This window comes from Acanthochromis polyacanthus, chromosome 23 (genome assembly GCF_021347895.1).
Source record: "Acanthochromis polyacanthus isolate Apoly-LR-REF ecotype Palm Island chromosome 23, KAUST_Apoly_ChrSc, whole genome shotgun sequence".
Lineage (NCBI taxonomy): Eukaryota > Metazoa > Chordata > Actinopteri > Pomacentridae > Acanthochromis > Acanthochromis polyacanthus.
Window position 1 is genome coordinate 27,132,123 of NC_067135.1, and position 16,357 is coordinate 27,148,479.

The 16,357-nt window shown below is 41.5% G+C and overlaps 1 protein-coding gene across 1 annotated transcript in view; it reads left to right on the top strand.

The window, feature by feature from the left end:
* Positions 1-16,357, top strand: part of LOC127532503 (NACHT, LRR and PYD domains-containing protein 3-like) — a 208,976-nt gene that overhangs the window by 39,265 nt on the left and 153,354 nt on the right. Inside the window, exons 3-8 of the mRNA XM_051944252.1 lie at positions 1,527-1,658; positions 1,800-1,919; positions 4,759-4,831; positions 4,992-5,217; positions 5,368-7,162; positions 12,888-13,061. Of these exons, the coding sequence (XP_051800212.1) occupies positions 1,527-1,658; positions 1,800-1,919; positions 4,759-4,831; positions 4,992-5,217; positions 5,368-7,162; positions 12,888-13,061 (2,520 nt within the window). The remainder of the gene's footprint in view (positions 1-1,526; positions 1,659-1,799; positions 1,920-4,758; positions 4,832-4,991; positions 5,218-5,367; positions 7,163-12,887; positions 13,062-16,357) is intronic.

The following is a 16,357-nucleotide window of genomic DNA, read 5'->3' on the forward strand; positions in this document are numbered from 1 at the left end:
TGTTGTTTCAGATCAAATTTAATATTTTATAAGTTTTGAGCTCTTCTGTTTGATTTCACCAGAATGATGATGAAGGAAAGAACTTTCTGAAACTGTCAAGAAGTTAATTAACATCGATCTAATCACACTATTTCTGAGCAAAAGAACTGAAAACTAATGTATTAACAAGAAAACATGATGAACATTTTTGAGTCAAATTTATTATTGAAAAAGAAAACACAACTGATAACAGACAACACTGGCATCAAGATAAAACAACAATAAAACACAGATTTGAAGAAATAAATCAGAAAATTCTCACTGAAAGTCATCAGAATACAAAAACAGAAATAATTGTGAATATCTGTGTTTTATCTTTCAGTTGAACTTTTCTCACAAACATTTTTCTTTCACTGCCAACACAAGTTGTTTTATGAGACATATTTCAATTCCAAGTTTTCTTTTCACTGACAAACTTCTAGTATTCTGATTCTGTTTGGACCCAGAAGTCCATCACTGTAAATTCAGACCTTAATAAAAATACGATGAGACAAAAGAGGGTTTTGGGGAAAAACGATGAGATGTTGAGTTTGGATGTCAGAACAAGATGGAGGCTGTGATTAAAAGATTAGATTTAGAGTCTAACAGTGAACTGAATGCAGAGTTGAGGCTTCATTCTCAGAGTCTACATGGATGTTAAAGTCAGGACTTTATCTGAAGTCAATCAGCTGAGAACTCTGAGAACTCAGATAAAAACTCAGAATACAACAACCAACACAACTGGTTTTTGTGTTTTCCAGTTGGGTGTGAGAGACTCAAAGTGAGGCTTTGAAACGAGTTCTAAGTTCAGCTTTCAGGTTAATTATCAAGATGATTATTGAGTCTGACTGTACTTGTATTGAAATAAAGCTGATCTGACTGGGAGGGTTGATTGTGTGTCTGATATGAGAAGGATAAAGAGCTGACCTCTGATCTGTGCAGGTTCAGACTGGTTTGTGCTTTGAGCTGTTTGGTTCCTGCAGAGCTGAAGAAGGACGACGGTGGAGCTCAGGAGAGGAGCAGAAAGCTGTTGGACTGCAACAAGTTGAGTAAGTGGACCTTTGATTTGTGTTTGTCGGCAACAAGCTGCCGTTTGTCTGCTGCTGTGGACGTCCACAATCAGCTGGTGGGTCGCTGGTCTGGGATGAGTTGATTGAGAAACAGAATGAAATGTTCAGATCCAGTCAGCTGTGTGTTTGACTGAGACTGAAGACTGACGGCTGAACTTTGTGTGTTTGTGTCCTCAGGTGGCTGCAGGTTTTCACCAACATGGAAAGGTATGACAGTCAGCTGAGCCTCACAGTTGTGTGTGAACTCTGGATGGAGTCCAATAAAGAGATTTAATGATGAAGCTGCATCCTGACAGCAGCTCCAGCAGGATGCTAGTCTGGACTCTGATTTATGACTTGGTGTTGGTGCTGCTTCAACTTCCAGCTGTGTTGGTTGTTGTCAAGCTGCTGGTTTGTGCTGCACTTACTGAGCTGCTGGTTTTCATGTCTGTCTACCAGGATCCATCAGAACCCAGGACCAGAACCAGAACCAGAACCAGGACCAGAACCCAGCTGTGTTTCTATGAAGAGTGATCAGTCAAAGGGTGGTTTCATCGATTTTAAAAGACGACAACCCTCTGCTGGACAGATGTAAGATACTGTAGTTCATCCTCACAAAGACACAACATGAACACACACACACACAAAAAAACATGAACAAAGGGAGACTCTTGTTTGTTTTTGTTTTTTCCTGTACTTCCTGAGCTGCTGGTTTTCCTCTCTGTCTGTCAGGATCCATCAGAACCCAGAACCAGGACCGGGACCAGAACTCAGCTGTGTGTCTATGAAGAGTGATCACTCAAAGGGTGGTGTCATTGATTTTAAAAGACGACAACCCTCTGATGGACAGAAGTAAGACACTATAGTTCATCCTCACAAAGACACACAACGTGAACACAAGTTGTGTTCACGTTGTGGTCAGTGAACTTAAAGCCAGAGGGAAGAAGTTTGGACTTTATTTCTCTGTAAACTGGTGTTGTGTTTCAGAGGAGGCCTCAGTTCCAGGCCGTCTGTGCAGCAGCTCAGAGGCTGGAAGTTGAAGCTCAGCTGCTGCACATGTTGGTGTGTTCTGATGCAGGATTAGCAGCTCATCATTAGCTGCTAACAGGAACCTGCTGTTATTTCCAGGACAAGAGTTTTCATCCAGTAGCTGATTCTATGATCATTAATTCATACCCAGTGTGGGGGAGTTGGTCCTGGATGATGCTGCTTCACATCAGCAGATCTGATCTGATCAGCTTTGGGGCAGTTTCTCTGAGATAAGATTGATTAACTTATTGATTAGTCCTCATTAGGGCTGTAGGGTTTGTGGTAAATGTCTTTTCCATTTTTTTCTGGTGGACATTTGTTTGATTGATTTGATTTGTGATGCAATTGTTGAATTCAAGCTTCAGTTTAATGTTTAGTGTGTAAAAGATTTCAAACAAGTGATGAAGCTCCATCATGAGACAGCATCAAACTGTGACTGTAACAGCAGCAGGAATCTGTAAAACCACTGACACACAGTTTAAACTCAGATCCTAAAATGCAGTATTCATGATTTGCTAACTGTGATTTCAAATTACGATTTTAATCAGAAATCTTTTAATGTTTCAGCTGCAGTCGTCGTCCTTAAAGATTTTTCTCTTGTCCAGGTGAAACATGTTGTTTGGAGTGTAGCTCACTCTGATTGGTTCTCTCTCCAGTCACATGTTAATGAGGTCACTAGGAGCTGATGTCATCACATGCAGAGTGACAGATCAGAAACATTTTCATTATCAATTGATCAGATGATTGATTTAGTGCATTAATAAGTCTGTGAAACTTCAATATGTCCATGTTCTGTTTGACCAAAAACATCACAATGTTCAGTTTCTGATGAAAGAAAAGCAGCAAAGACTTCACTTTATTGTGCTGTTATTTTTTAAACTTTGTTTTTCTATTTTTTTCAAAGAATTTTTTTTCAGAAATTTGCAACAGAAAACGCAAATACACATATTTATAAAGCATATAACAGTATTATTGACAGAAACAGTTGAGAGGATCAGAGCATAACACTACAAACTATAACATGAGAATATTGTTTTCAGAGATCATTTATCAAAACAAAGCAGATTATCTCCTCATTGTGAGCTACCTGTCCCATTTTTCCCACAGATCATCGTATTTGTCTTTCTGAAGTCTTAAACTGAAAGTCATATGTTCTGTACTCTGGATATTTGTGATCCTATCTGCCCATTGGTTGATAGTAGAAGGTTCCCTACAGAGCCATCGCCTTGTTACAGCCTTTTTACTCGCTGCCATAAAGAGCTGGAGAAGATATTTGTCACTTTTAGATGAATTCAGGTTCATGTTCCATAAATAAAATGACATGCAAGTGAACTGAATCTGGTGACAGAGGACTTGTCAGACAGAGACATGAACACTGTCCCAGAAGGGTTTAAGAACTGAGCATCAGAATATGTGTCTGGTCTGCTTCACAGAGGACACATCCTCTCCAGCATTTGGGTTGAGTGCCAGTCTGGTTGGACTTTTGATTAGGAGTTATAAAATATCTGATGCAGTTTTTCCATGAGAAATCCTTTCATGTATGTGAAGCAGTAGTTGTGATTTTTCTTTTAATCCTATTTGTCCACTTTTCAGGGGCGATCACAATCCTCAATTATTTTTCCATTTAGCCTTTACATCACTGGTTGAGTGGCCTCTTAGTTCCACTGTCTACCTGTATTGTTGTCCAAGAATCTCAGTGGAAAGTTTTGTATTGTTGGTTCTGGTGAACATTTGTGTTATCCCTCATAGATTTCTTATCCTTCAACATTTTTATCAGAATAATGAGGGAGTTGGAGGTATCTATAAAAATCCTGTCAAGTAAATCCAGGGCTCCAGACTAAGACCAAAATGTGAACAAACATTTATTTTAAAGTGTGAGATTTGAAATTTCAACTAGTTGCATTTGGGCAAGTGAATGATGATCATGAAGCTGTGTTGGTGTTGCTGTAATACTTTTATAACTTTAATTGCTGTCAGTCTGTCCATGCCTGGTGCATAAAACAAGCTGTTAGTTGATGTGTGTTGAAAAAATGAAGTGGTCTGTAGCTGATTATTTAAAAAGAAAATGAGAAAAGAGGAGATGGACAAAGAGAGACACAGAAACACCTGATGATCAGAGTTCAGGTGGAGGCAGGAAGATACTGGACCGAGAAGGAAAAAAGCAATTTATTCAATTAAATGGCTGAAGTAGAAGTAAGGCCTCAAAATGAAATGAAAATTAAACAGGAAAATTATTTTAACCTCTCATCATTGCATGAACATGATTTACTGTGATCCTCTCGTGAAATGCAGAGCACAACAACATGTGCTGCTCATAGAAAAGAATGCATGTAGAAAAACATCACTGGTTTTCATCTCGGACAAATCTGACATTAGAACACCTAGTTTACTCTTTTCAAGGTCATTTTTGGTCAAACACCCGTCTGAGCACCACAGCCACCCAGCTGCTTCACTAGTTTTATATTGTCTATACATTTATATTGTCTATTATATTTTATATTGTCTTTCTACACATAGTTGTTTTCTGCCTATCTGTCAGCATGTAGATCACTGTGCTCAACTCAGGTTATTTTTAAATGTGCTCCATAAATACATTTCATCTGATGTCATTTGTCTGTGTGGACAGATGTACTGAGATCTAACTGTTGATGTTGATCCACAGAGTGGACCAGCAGAACTCAGAGGTTCTCAGAGTTCAGTCTGACCAGCAGCATCACCTGGACTCCATATTCATGGTGAGTTCATGGACAACAAGTTGTTCTCCATCTGTTGTGTTCAGGCGTCTCCATGCTGCTCTTTGTAGACCAGTGGACTGTCAGTGTGTCCAACATGGATCTGATGTTTGGCTCCATGATTTGACTCTGATGGACTCATTCACACATTTCTCTGTTCCAGCTGCTGGAGGACAACATGGTGACTTTTGTGAAGAAGGAGCTGAAGAAGATGCAGAAGGCTGTAAGTCCAGATTACCCAGAATGCTCAGAGAGACAGAGGGAGGATGAGGAGAAGTTGGAGGGTGATGATGAAGATCAGAGGAGCAGCAGAGAGATGTTTCAGCAGATCACAGTGTTGTTCCTGAGGAGGATGAAGCAGGAGAAGCTGGCTGACTGTCTGCAGAGCAGTAAGAGGATTTGTGTAAAGACTGAAGCTGCTGATCAACAGAACATTTACTAAAGTCTCAGAATATATTCACAGAATCATTCTTTAGGAGGATGAACTGCTGTAATATTTACTGTCATTTATTCATTGTTCTCATGTTTTTTTCATTCAGAACTTGCCGCTGCAGTTTGTAGACGTAAACTTAAATGTGGTCTAAAGAAGAAGTTCCAGAGAGTGTTTGAGGGCATCGCTAAAGCAGGACAGTCGACCCTCCTGAATGAGATCTACACAGAGCTGTACATCACAGAGGGAGGGACTGCAGAGGTCAATGATGAACATGAGGTCAGACAGATTGAAGCAGCATCCAGGAAAGCAGACAGAGCAGAAAGAAGCATCAGACCAGAAGACATCTTTAAAGGCTCACCTGGAAGAGATGGACCAATCAGAACAGTGATGACACAGGGAGTGGCTGGCATCGGGAAAACAGTGTTAACACAGAAGTTGACTCTGGACTGGGCTGAAGACAAAAGCAACCAGGACATCCACTTCATGTTTCCATTGACTTTCAGAGAGCTGAATGTGCTGAAAGAGAGAAAGTTGAGCTTGGTGGAACTTGTTCATCACTTCTTCAGTGAAACCAAAGCAGCAGGAATGTGCAGGTTTGAAGACTTCCAGGTTGTGTTGATCTTTGACGGTCTGGATGAGTGTCGCCTTCCTCTGGACTTCCACAACAATGAGGTCCTGACTGATGTTACAGAGTCTACCTCAGTGGATGTGCTGCTGACAAACCTGATCAGGGGGAATCTGCTTCCCTCTGCTCGCCTCTGGATAACCACACGACCTGCAGCAGCCAATCAGATCCCTCCTGACTGTGTGGACATGGTGACAGATGTCAGAGGGTTTACCGACCCACAGAAGGAGGAGTACTTCAGGAAGAGATCCAAAGATGAGGAGCAGGCCAGCAGCATCATCTCCCACATTAAAGCAGCACAAAGCCTCCACATCATGTGCCACATCCCAGTATTCTGCTGGATCACTGCTACAGTTCTGGAGGAGCTGCTGAGAACCAGAGAGGGTGGAGATCTGCCCAGAACCCTGACTGAGATGTACATCCACCACCTGGTGGTTCAGACCAAAGTCAAGAAGGTCAAGTATGATGGAGGAGCTGAGACAGATTCACACTGGAGTCCAGACAGCAGGAGGATGATTGAGTCTCTGGGAAAACTGGCTTTTGAGCAGCTGCAGAAAGGAAACCTGATCTTCTATGAGTCCGACCTGAAAGAGTGTGGCATCGATATGGAAGCAGCCTCAGTGTACTCAGGAGTGTTCACACAGATCTTTAAAGAGGAGAGAGGACTGTACCAGGACAAGGTGTTCTGCTTCATCCATCTGAGCGTTCAGGAGTTTCTGGCTGCAGTCTACATGTTCCACTGTTACACCAACAGGAAGGAGAAGGTTCTGGAGGACTTCCTGGGAAAAGACTGGAAAGACAAGAACAGAGACACTCTGGACGTGTTCCTGAACAGAGTCATGGAGAAATCCCTGAGAAGTAAAAATGGTCACCTGGACCTGTTTGTTCGCTTCCTTCATGGCCTCTGTCTGGAGTCCAACCAGAGACTCTTAGGAGGTCTGCTGGGTCGGACAGAGAACCATCCAGAAATGATCCAGAGAGTCATGAAGAACCTGAAGGAGATGAACAGTGATGAAATGTCTCCAGACAGAAGCATCAACATCTTCCACTGTCTGATGGAGATGAAGGATCTCTCAGTACATCAGGAGATCCAAGAGTTCCTTCAGTCAAAGAACAGATCAGGGAAATTCCTCTCTGAGATCCACTGCTCAGCTCTGGCCTACATGCTGCAGATGTCTGAGGAGGTTCTGGATAAGTTGGACCTGAACAAGTACAGAACAACAAAGGAGGGAAAACGGAGACTGATTCCAGCTGTGAGGAACTGCAGAAAGGCTCGGTGAGTCCAGATGTAATGAACATGATCAGTCAGTGTAGATCAGTAGTTCAGTTCTTCAGATCTTCTCATTAGAACATCTCATTATTCTGAATGTTCCATTTATTTATTCCAAACATAACATGTCAGCTGTGTTCAGTCTCAGATGCTCTTGAGCTGTTTCAAACGCTGTGAAAATGTCAGTCACAAATTTTCTCCTTCATCCTTTACATGCAGTTAGAGGTGAGATCACTGAGCTAAAGACATCTGCTTTATCTGTTGGAGGACTTTTTATTTGGTTCTGACATTTAGGTCCTGAAATGTCAAATCAATGAATGGATGTCACTGATGAAGCTGGCCATATGGAAAGAACATTTAAAGAGGGTTTGACGTTAACTTCATGTAAATGAAGTCGACGTTCCATCATACTGACTCATGTCACACTCTATCAGTAACGTTCATCACAACAACATCTTTGGATGAGCTGATCTATACAGAGCTCTGCTAATCTGAAGGCAAAGTACTTTACAACAGCAGAAGTCTGTCCATGTAGTGGTTCAGGTCAGTTTTCTAAGGTCAGATGAAGTCACTAAGTCATTCTGCCATTTTGCTGACAGCATCAACTGCTTTGGGGTCTAAATGATGGTGATGAAAGGATGCAGTTGTTGTGCAGCAGCTGGATGCCAGCAGCAGGTGTATTAGAGGAGGTGGAGGCTCAGGCTGGATGCTCCGATTAAGGTGAAATCAGTAGAGCTCATGGTCCCACTGGGATTTTATAAAAAGTGTTTCAAAGGGAGGATGCGCTGGATGCACACAAGAAAGTAGTTCTAGCAGCGGCAGGCCTGGACTGGCAATCGGGAGAGGCGGGACTTTTCCCGGTGGCCTGCCTCCTTATTGGCCTGCCTGGACAGGCCAGCCACGGACTGGCAGGCCAATGAAAAAAAGTTGATCGGCTTTTTGGCAGACAGGCCAGAGACAGCAGCGCTAGAAGCCTGACAGAGTACACGCCCACCCTCCTGTCACTCACACAAAGCAAGTGCTCTGAGCTTGTAGTGGGGGGCCAGTTACCCCTCTACGTATGATTTATGTCTGCCCTAATCACTCAATGTAATAACACTTGTAATTTAATTATGAGTTCTAGGTCTGAAAATATCTAAGTCTCACCATAGAATCATCAAAGGAATCCAGGAGACAAGTCTTCAGATGCCAAGAAGAGAAGTGTTTATTCTGTTTAATACAGGTCAAAACACTGAGAGAGGTTCCAGAAGCTCTCTGATCTTACTGTCAGATAACACAATCTTTTATACCCTCTGAGCTGGGGTCAGTTCACGCCCCTAACCCATCCCTCTTTTTGCCACTGCCAGCTGCCAGTATTGCGCAACTAAGGAAAGAGATGATGTTTAAGCGAATCTTTACTCCCTAATAATTTTAATTAAAAACTCTTGGCTAGCCGGCACCTCCCCTGTGGGAAACAGCCTCCCCCGGGTTTCTCACGCGAACACCTGCACCCTTATCTCCTCACAATACTTTTGTTGATATTGGCAGTTATCCCAGAGGGAACATCCTACAGGCTATCTGTAAGCCATTTCAGTCAGAGGGCACAGGGCCTGCTCTCAGATACACACAGAGACATAGATTTATTACAGCAGTGGATTAATTTTTCCACAACAAGCTCTAAATCAGAAGGATAGGGATTGGTCAAAGTGACATTTTTTTAGAAGAAACGTGCCATGATTAGTTAGTTGCTTTATGGCCCGCCCCTTCATAGCGAGAACGGGGAAGCATGCACCGCAGAACGTGATATGAGAGTGAGGCGAGAGAGTGGAAGGAGCGAAGATTATGGAGCACCCTGAGAAAGCTGGCGGCAAAAAATGAGAAAAGACGAAGAGAAAAGGTGGACATGAGAGGGAGATGGAGAAGAAAAAAAGGTTGCTCGAGGAGGAAGGGGCAAAGTGTTATAAAATAACACACGTTTCATCAACCCCCGCCCAGGTCCAGGAGTGTACCGTTGAAAATAAATGATGCTGCTACTTCAAGTAAGTTTACAAACGGTCGGTTCTTCTCACAAATGCATCATCAGACTTCAAAGGCCAAAAGATAATAAAAAATGATTGGTATATTGTTGATTTGCATGGCTATATTAGAAAACTTTGTTTCATTTTGTCAGTTGCAAGTGACACTTTGCTAAGCCACGCCCCCTTGGTTACTGTTGCGACGCCTGTCAAGCTTTCCCTTCAAGAATGAGAAATATGGAGTTTTGAGTGAAATCAGTGAGTGTTATTCAAATATCTGAACAGATTCTTCAGATACTTTAGAAAGAAGAAACCAGAAAAGGTCTCCAGTATGTTTCAGAGAGAAACGCATCAAATCAAATGTTGGCAGAATTAAAGTGAAATCAAAACAATTAAACCAAGAACAACAGTGTTCTTGTAGAGTAGGGTAAGTCGATATGTTCTGTTTAAATTGAAATTAATTTTAATTTGTCTTTCATTGTCGTTGTGTTTGTCCATTTCTGTGGTGGCCATTCACAAAATGCTGAAATATATCAGTATGTCAGAACTTGTTTCTGTTACACATATTTCTTGTTCACATATCTCAATGGCTCAGGGTTTAACAGAAGTAACCTGCTATTGAATCGTCTTAGTTTGTTAACATTATCTTACCTGACACATAGCGCTCATGATAGTTAACACCTTACTTTAGAACAAATGCAGGTGTTCTTAGGCTCTATCCACACTCAGCATCTTTCTGTTTGCATCTTGGGCTTGGGAAAGGCCAAAAAAAATCCACACATTGGTGTTTGCATATACTGTTAGCTATGACCAGCTGACATCTAAATGATTTGCTGACAAAATAATATATTTTTTTAATTCCACATGTTATATAAATAATAGGAAAAGGAAAACATTGGAAAAATTGGTGAGGGTAGTGAAGAGATTACAGAAGAGAAAAGTACTGGACTGTATGGAGCTGTCGTTATGGTTGTGTTTAATAGACTTACTGTCTGTTTAGTAGTGTTGTAATTGCTATAACATAACTGTAAAAGGCATATTTTTGGAAGGAAAAAGCGGGAATGTGAATGTCCTGTTCCAACCTGTCAGACTGAAATCCATCAGCAGAAAGTTTCTCTAGAGTGACATGTTTTAGTTTCTATTTGATTTTGAACTGACTCAGGCAGCCTGAGGTTTGTTTTAGAGAGATGACACTGTTTGACATTCAGGACATTATTGAAGTAAAAGTACATCTAGATAAGACATCCCCGACTATTCAGTTAACATCTGTAATTATCAGAAATAAACATCAACATAATTCACTACTTAACATTTGTCTCTCTATTAATGACAAATAATACTGACAGTCAGATAACAGATGTGAGTAATAGTCTGTACTGTTTATTTCAGAATATACTGTAGAGGTTCTGGTCCAGGTTTTATCACAGCATCATTTCATCACAACATGTTGAGTATTTGACAGCTTTCACTGAATTTCTTTTTACATGAGGAGCTTCTGAAAGTGGTTTTATATGATCAGACAAACAGCTTTTAGCTGATTATTCTCACTCTTCTTTAGAGTTTAGAATAGCATCTGTATTATCTCTGATGTTAAATATTATCAGCTGTTTATGAAGTTTTCTCGAATTTCTCTGTATTTCTTCTCTTTGTAAATTTTGTCTGTTGACAGACCGCAAAATGTGTTGAACTGAATCGTGGAGCATTTTATTGACCTGAACTCAGCTGTTGATTTTCTAGAGGGAAGTGGTGTTCCAGAATCCAGATGTGACATCTTTCCTGATGTTCAGTTCCTCAGAGAGAAACTCTGGTGTTTTGTGTCTTGTTGCTGCAGAGAAGAGTGGTATCAGGAAATGCTCAGAGGTGTGAATATATCAGAGCAGAATGCTGGAAGTCAGACTGTTTCCAGAGATCTGATTCACACAAAGCTCAGAGTTAGGGCTGCACAATTAATCGAATTTTGATCGCGATCACGATTTTGGCTGCCGCAATTAAATTAACCTGATCGTTGGTGATATTTACATTTAAAATGTGGGCTCTGGTGCATATCTTATCAAGCGCCTTGTCAACCAGTAGTCAGCCAACCACCAGGAGGCGAACACATGGTTAAGGCTTCATTAAGCTGCCTAAATAACAAGCGAGCGCCCCCTGCAGGCAGCGGCAGCCTCAAATCACTGAGTGGACTGGGCTGATGAGAGCGAGTCATGTCTAGAGAAGAAAGTACAGCAGCATTTGGAGATGAGGAGCATCATGGTGAGGAGCTAGTGCCTCCAAACGGATCAGCATCCATCGTCTGGACTTGTTTCGGATTCAGGGCAAGTGACGTTAAACAAGAACCAGTCATATGTAAAGAGTGTAGCAGAGTTGTGTCTGCCCCGCACAGTAACACAACTAATCTATTTAACCATCTGAAAAAACATCACAAACGCAAATACGAGGAATGCATGAAGGCTAAAGCTAACGTTGATTGACAAAATCCCCGTCCGTGTCCAGCGGCAACCCAGACAACCATTACAGCGACCCTGCATCGGGCAACACCGTATCAGCTACCTCCCAAACACACACAGAGATAACGGACGCAATATGGTTTTATTTGGCCAAAGACATGTGTCCAATAAATACAGTGAGCAACGAGGGCTTCAGAAAAATAGTCAAAACACAGAACAATAAATATGTGATCCCCTCACGCAATTATTTCTCCAAAGTGTAATTGTTTCCATTGAGTTGCACTTTGTGATTGCACTCTGAAGAGCACTTTTTTTCAGTTATCTCTTGGTAAATTTTAAATTATTGAGCAAATTTTATTTTACTATTATTTATCATTTATTCTTATTTAAAGTTTCATTTTGCACTGAAAACACTTCATATATTGTTCTCTTAAAAGTAGTGCAATAAAAATACAGATATTTTCTGTAACATGATGAACAACAGTGATTAATAATCGTGATTACAATATTGATCAAAATAATCATGATTATCATTTTGGCCATAATCGTGCAGCCCTACTCAGAGTTGTGTTTTTAATGCTCCAAACCCTGATAACATGTTTGTGAGACTTTATGGTGGAAATGATTCAACTTCACTGGTTTGTTCTTTGTGTTTTTGCTGAACAAGTTTTTCAGAAGTTCATAAAAGAACGTTGAGGACAAAAGTTGACTCAGTGGTCTGTCATCACATCAGAATGTTTCCTGATGTTCATATTAATGATGTTCAGGTGTGATGTTGTCCAGTGATCAGTTTGGTTTGTGTAGCGTTTGACAGCAGACTGTAAATGTTGAGTGATGGAGGTGAAGCTGACAGCAGCAGGTCCACAGCAGAGACATCATCATCTTTCTACTTCAAATGTTCACTGAGCTCAACTCAGTCACAATATCCTGAATCCAGTAAAAACAGGACAGAAAATGTTCTCCTGATCCAGATGTTCTCCTGAGAACTTTGTGGAGTCAGATGTGGGATCAGATCACACTGACAGACTGTGGACAGTATGGAAGCCTGAATGGAACTCCATCTTCTGTCCTCCATCTGCAGATTCAACATTTACATTCTATAGATTTATATCAAATGATTCCAGATTCAAAGTGTGCAGGTGTGAGAGAGGCTGATGAGAATTCAGTTTCATGTCAAACACAGAGAAGATCAGCTGAACCACTGATGTGTCCAAATGTTCTGCTTCAAATGCATGAAGGAAATCTAAAGTGTTTTTCATAATAACATGTTTTGTCATTTATGTCTCATAACAGACTTTATAACTGTGAACTCTCAGAGAGTCACTGTGAAGTCGTGGCCTCAGCTCTGAAGTCCAACCCCTCCCATCTGATAGAACTGAACCTGAGTGGAAACAACCTGCAGGATTCAGGAGTGAAGCATCTTTGTGATGGACTGCAGAGTCCAAACTGTAAACTGGAGACTCTCAGGTCAGTTCACTGTCTGTTGATGTTTTTTCTATATATTCAGCTACATGGAACTTTGGTGGACTTTGACTTGATTAGTGTCAGTCAGAAGCTGAAGCTGATGTTAGTGTGAGCTGATCTCATGAAGTGAATCCTTCGTTTTTGGGTCACTGTCAGTGTGGAGACCGGTGGCGTGGAGAGTAGAGTTCTGTAGCGTTATGTTGATTTTACTTGGATTTTAAAGCAACAACTTTGATTAATTAGTTACAGAAAAAATAACACGTTCAAAAAATAATGCATTTAATTTAATCCCACCTTTCTGAGTTCCATAATTTCTGTCACACCAGAAACACTGAACCTAATGAACCTAAAGTCTGTTTTCCAGTCGTGAACAAGATGCACAGGAAGCAGAGTGAATCAGCCACAAGAAAGTTTGGTGAACAGTGATGGAAGACCAGACCTCATTGAGCTTGTTGGCTGGAAAATGTTCTTTTAAAAATCTTACCGATGGCAGCTTGGATAAAAGTGTAGTTTTAGTTTTCTGATCACTGCAGCACTTAAAGTCGACAGATCACTTCAATGTAAAACATGTTGCTGTTAGCACCAGAGCTAACGTTAGCTATGACAGTCCTGGTACCGGCAAACAGTGTAGCCATCCCATAATAGACCACTTTTCAAGACACTGAAAGTGCTTGAGTGAACAAAAAATCTTCTGATGTTAAATGTAATTGCTCTAATGTCACTTTGAGTTTGCAATAATCTGTGAATGTAGCAGACAGATGAAAAATGTAGATGAATGTAAATGAAACAAACATTTTAGTTTTTTAACTTCACGTATATGTCTATTCATCTATTCAATTGTCAACCAAAATTTATTTGAAATTTAGTAAAATGTAATTTTAACTTTACTTATTGTGTCAGATAGTTATTTGACAAAAATGCCATAAATGGAGATTAAACAATCACAAAGCCTCTAATTAATTAACTGTCTTATTGTCGTCCCACCACTAATTTGACTCCATTATTGTTTAAGTTGAGGTTTAAAAGAAATATTTTAAACTGTTGCTGTGTAAAGGAAATACTGCTGTTAAAAAGTACCTTATTTGTTTAAAGTGTTTACAAACCAAATCTTATTGCATTTTGTTCATAAAGCAGGACTATTTTTGTTTGTCAAGTGACGTGAACCAGAGTTCTGTTTTGACTTTTGCTGCTCATTACAGCAGGGCCGTGCAGAGGCCTTTGGAGGGGCAGGTGCTCAAAGTTTAAAGGGGGCACATGGAGCATGAATGTGAAACACCGTACAGAAACATACCTGATAATTCCGGCTGAATTGTAGGAACCCATATTCATGTAGAATATAACATGGAAGCAGTGGAACAATGGTTAAGTCTCTGGACTGCTGATTGGAAGGTCAGTAGTTCAAACCCTCATTATGGCCACCATCAAGTCCTTCAAATTGTTATTTTAAAGTTGAATTTAAGATCCCCATTAGACACTGGACTGTTTAACTGTGGCTACTCTTCCTGGAGTCCTTGCTTTTAAATTTCATTCCTTTCCAGACATTTACTGTATAGACATGGATTTGCTCCATGATGCTGATTATAATCTGCCCTTTATTATTCATAGTGCTAATAATAAAGTTAAAAAAATAAACATAAATCATGTATTTAAATGTGTTTGTGCTTTTATTCAGTTTGACTATCCACTTTGCACAAGACAGCAAAGATATAAAAGTTCTATATTTTATATTTCTGCATTTTATATTTTGTCTATATATACAAATGTTATAAACAAGTACTGATATCTTTAAATGAGAGGTTGAGAAAATCACAATTCAGATTCTTCTAATTATTATTGTTATTGTATTTTTTCTGCAATAGTCCAAAATGATGTGAAAATTCATGTCCATAGTTTTAGTGAAATAATAACCTCTGCCTCATTACCTCTAGAAACAGGAAACACACTGCAGCTCACTGACAGTAAAATAATACATCTCTCTGATGCACTTTGCCCATGACAACAGAAACATAGAGAAAGAAAAAGAAGCCTGGCATACTTTATCCTCTCAGCACTGTGTGGTTAACTAGCAGCTAGAACTGATGAGAGGTGTGTTAGAGTCAGACACACACACAGGATGCTCACTTCACTTCATCAGTCATCTTGCTAAAATACACCGTACTCAAAGGAATAACGCTGCAGAACCTCCTCACTGGACCATCAGGACCATCAGTTGTTGAAGTCCTCCCTCGGGTCTCTGGTTTCTAGACGAGCAGCGCTGAGCTCAGGACACGTCAGAGAGAGACGTAGATCATGTGACTGTGGAGGGGAGATCTGAGTTATAGCCTACCTGGTATATTTCCTGTGACTGTGCCGAGACCGGGCATGTCTAATACTTCGGTCGCACCGACGCCATTGGGTTGTCGCCGCCGTCCAATTTCTTAGATGGGACAAGTGGCGTTCTCCAGACCCATCGAGATCTTTGACAATAAGGTTGTCTCGATGCCCTTCAGAAGTGTCCGGTGGCTTTGTAGCTCGCGCGCACCTCTGAGTTTGTACAAGACGCTGTGTCTATCCCTCTACGCGCATATGGCGTTGGGTAAGCCGCTGAACTCGACCTAGTGATAGGGATTCTGGGGACTTGCAACTCTATGTGTGTTCCCTAATGACTGACGAATTCCTCAGTTCAGACGCGCGGGGTCATAAGCTCGCGTTGATTAGTTCCTGCTTTGTACAACCCCGTCGCTTACTCCCGATTGGATGGTTTTAGTGAGGCTTCCTCGATCGGCCTCCCTCGCGGGTCGGTCACGCCTCGCTCGGTGGAGTGCTGCTCGACACCTGACGAAATCGATTCTAAGACTTGATCTTTTAGAGGAATAAGTGGTAACCAGCGTTGGTTGCGTGTAGGTGAACCACCTGCGAAAGGCTCATTTGGTGTGGAAACGTTTTAGCGTTTTTGAGGCATACGAGTTGGGTCGAGGGAGCAGAGGACGCATGAGGGAGGAGCAGACGCGTTTCCCTGTCGGTGTTGTCTCTGACCCCCTTGGGTAAGCCTTCAAACCGAGCGAGGGATGGAGGGGGGTGTTCGGTTTGAAGGGTGCGGGTGTGTGGGGTGGGGGGGGGGGGGGCGTCGCGGCGGAGTCCTTCTCGTGTGTCAAGCGCTCTCTCTTGCCTCATCTTTCTCTCCTCCTCGCAACCTGATTGCGACTGGCATTGGTGGCTGGCTTCTGCGCCTCGGAGGCCTCATGCCCCGGCCCTTACCTCGTCAGGCTTTAGCGGCACGCAGGGCCAGGCACGCGGGTGGGTGTCTCGGGCCTGGCTGA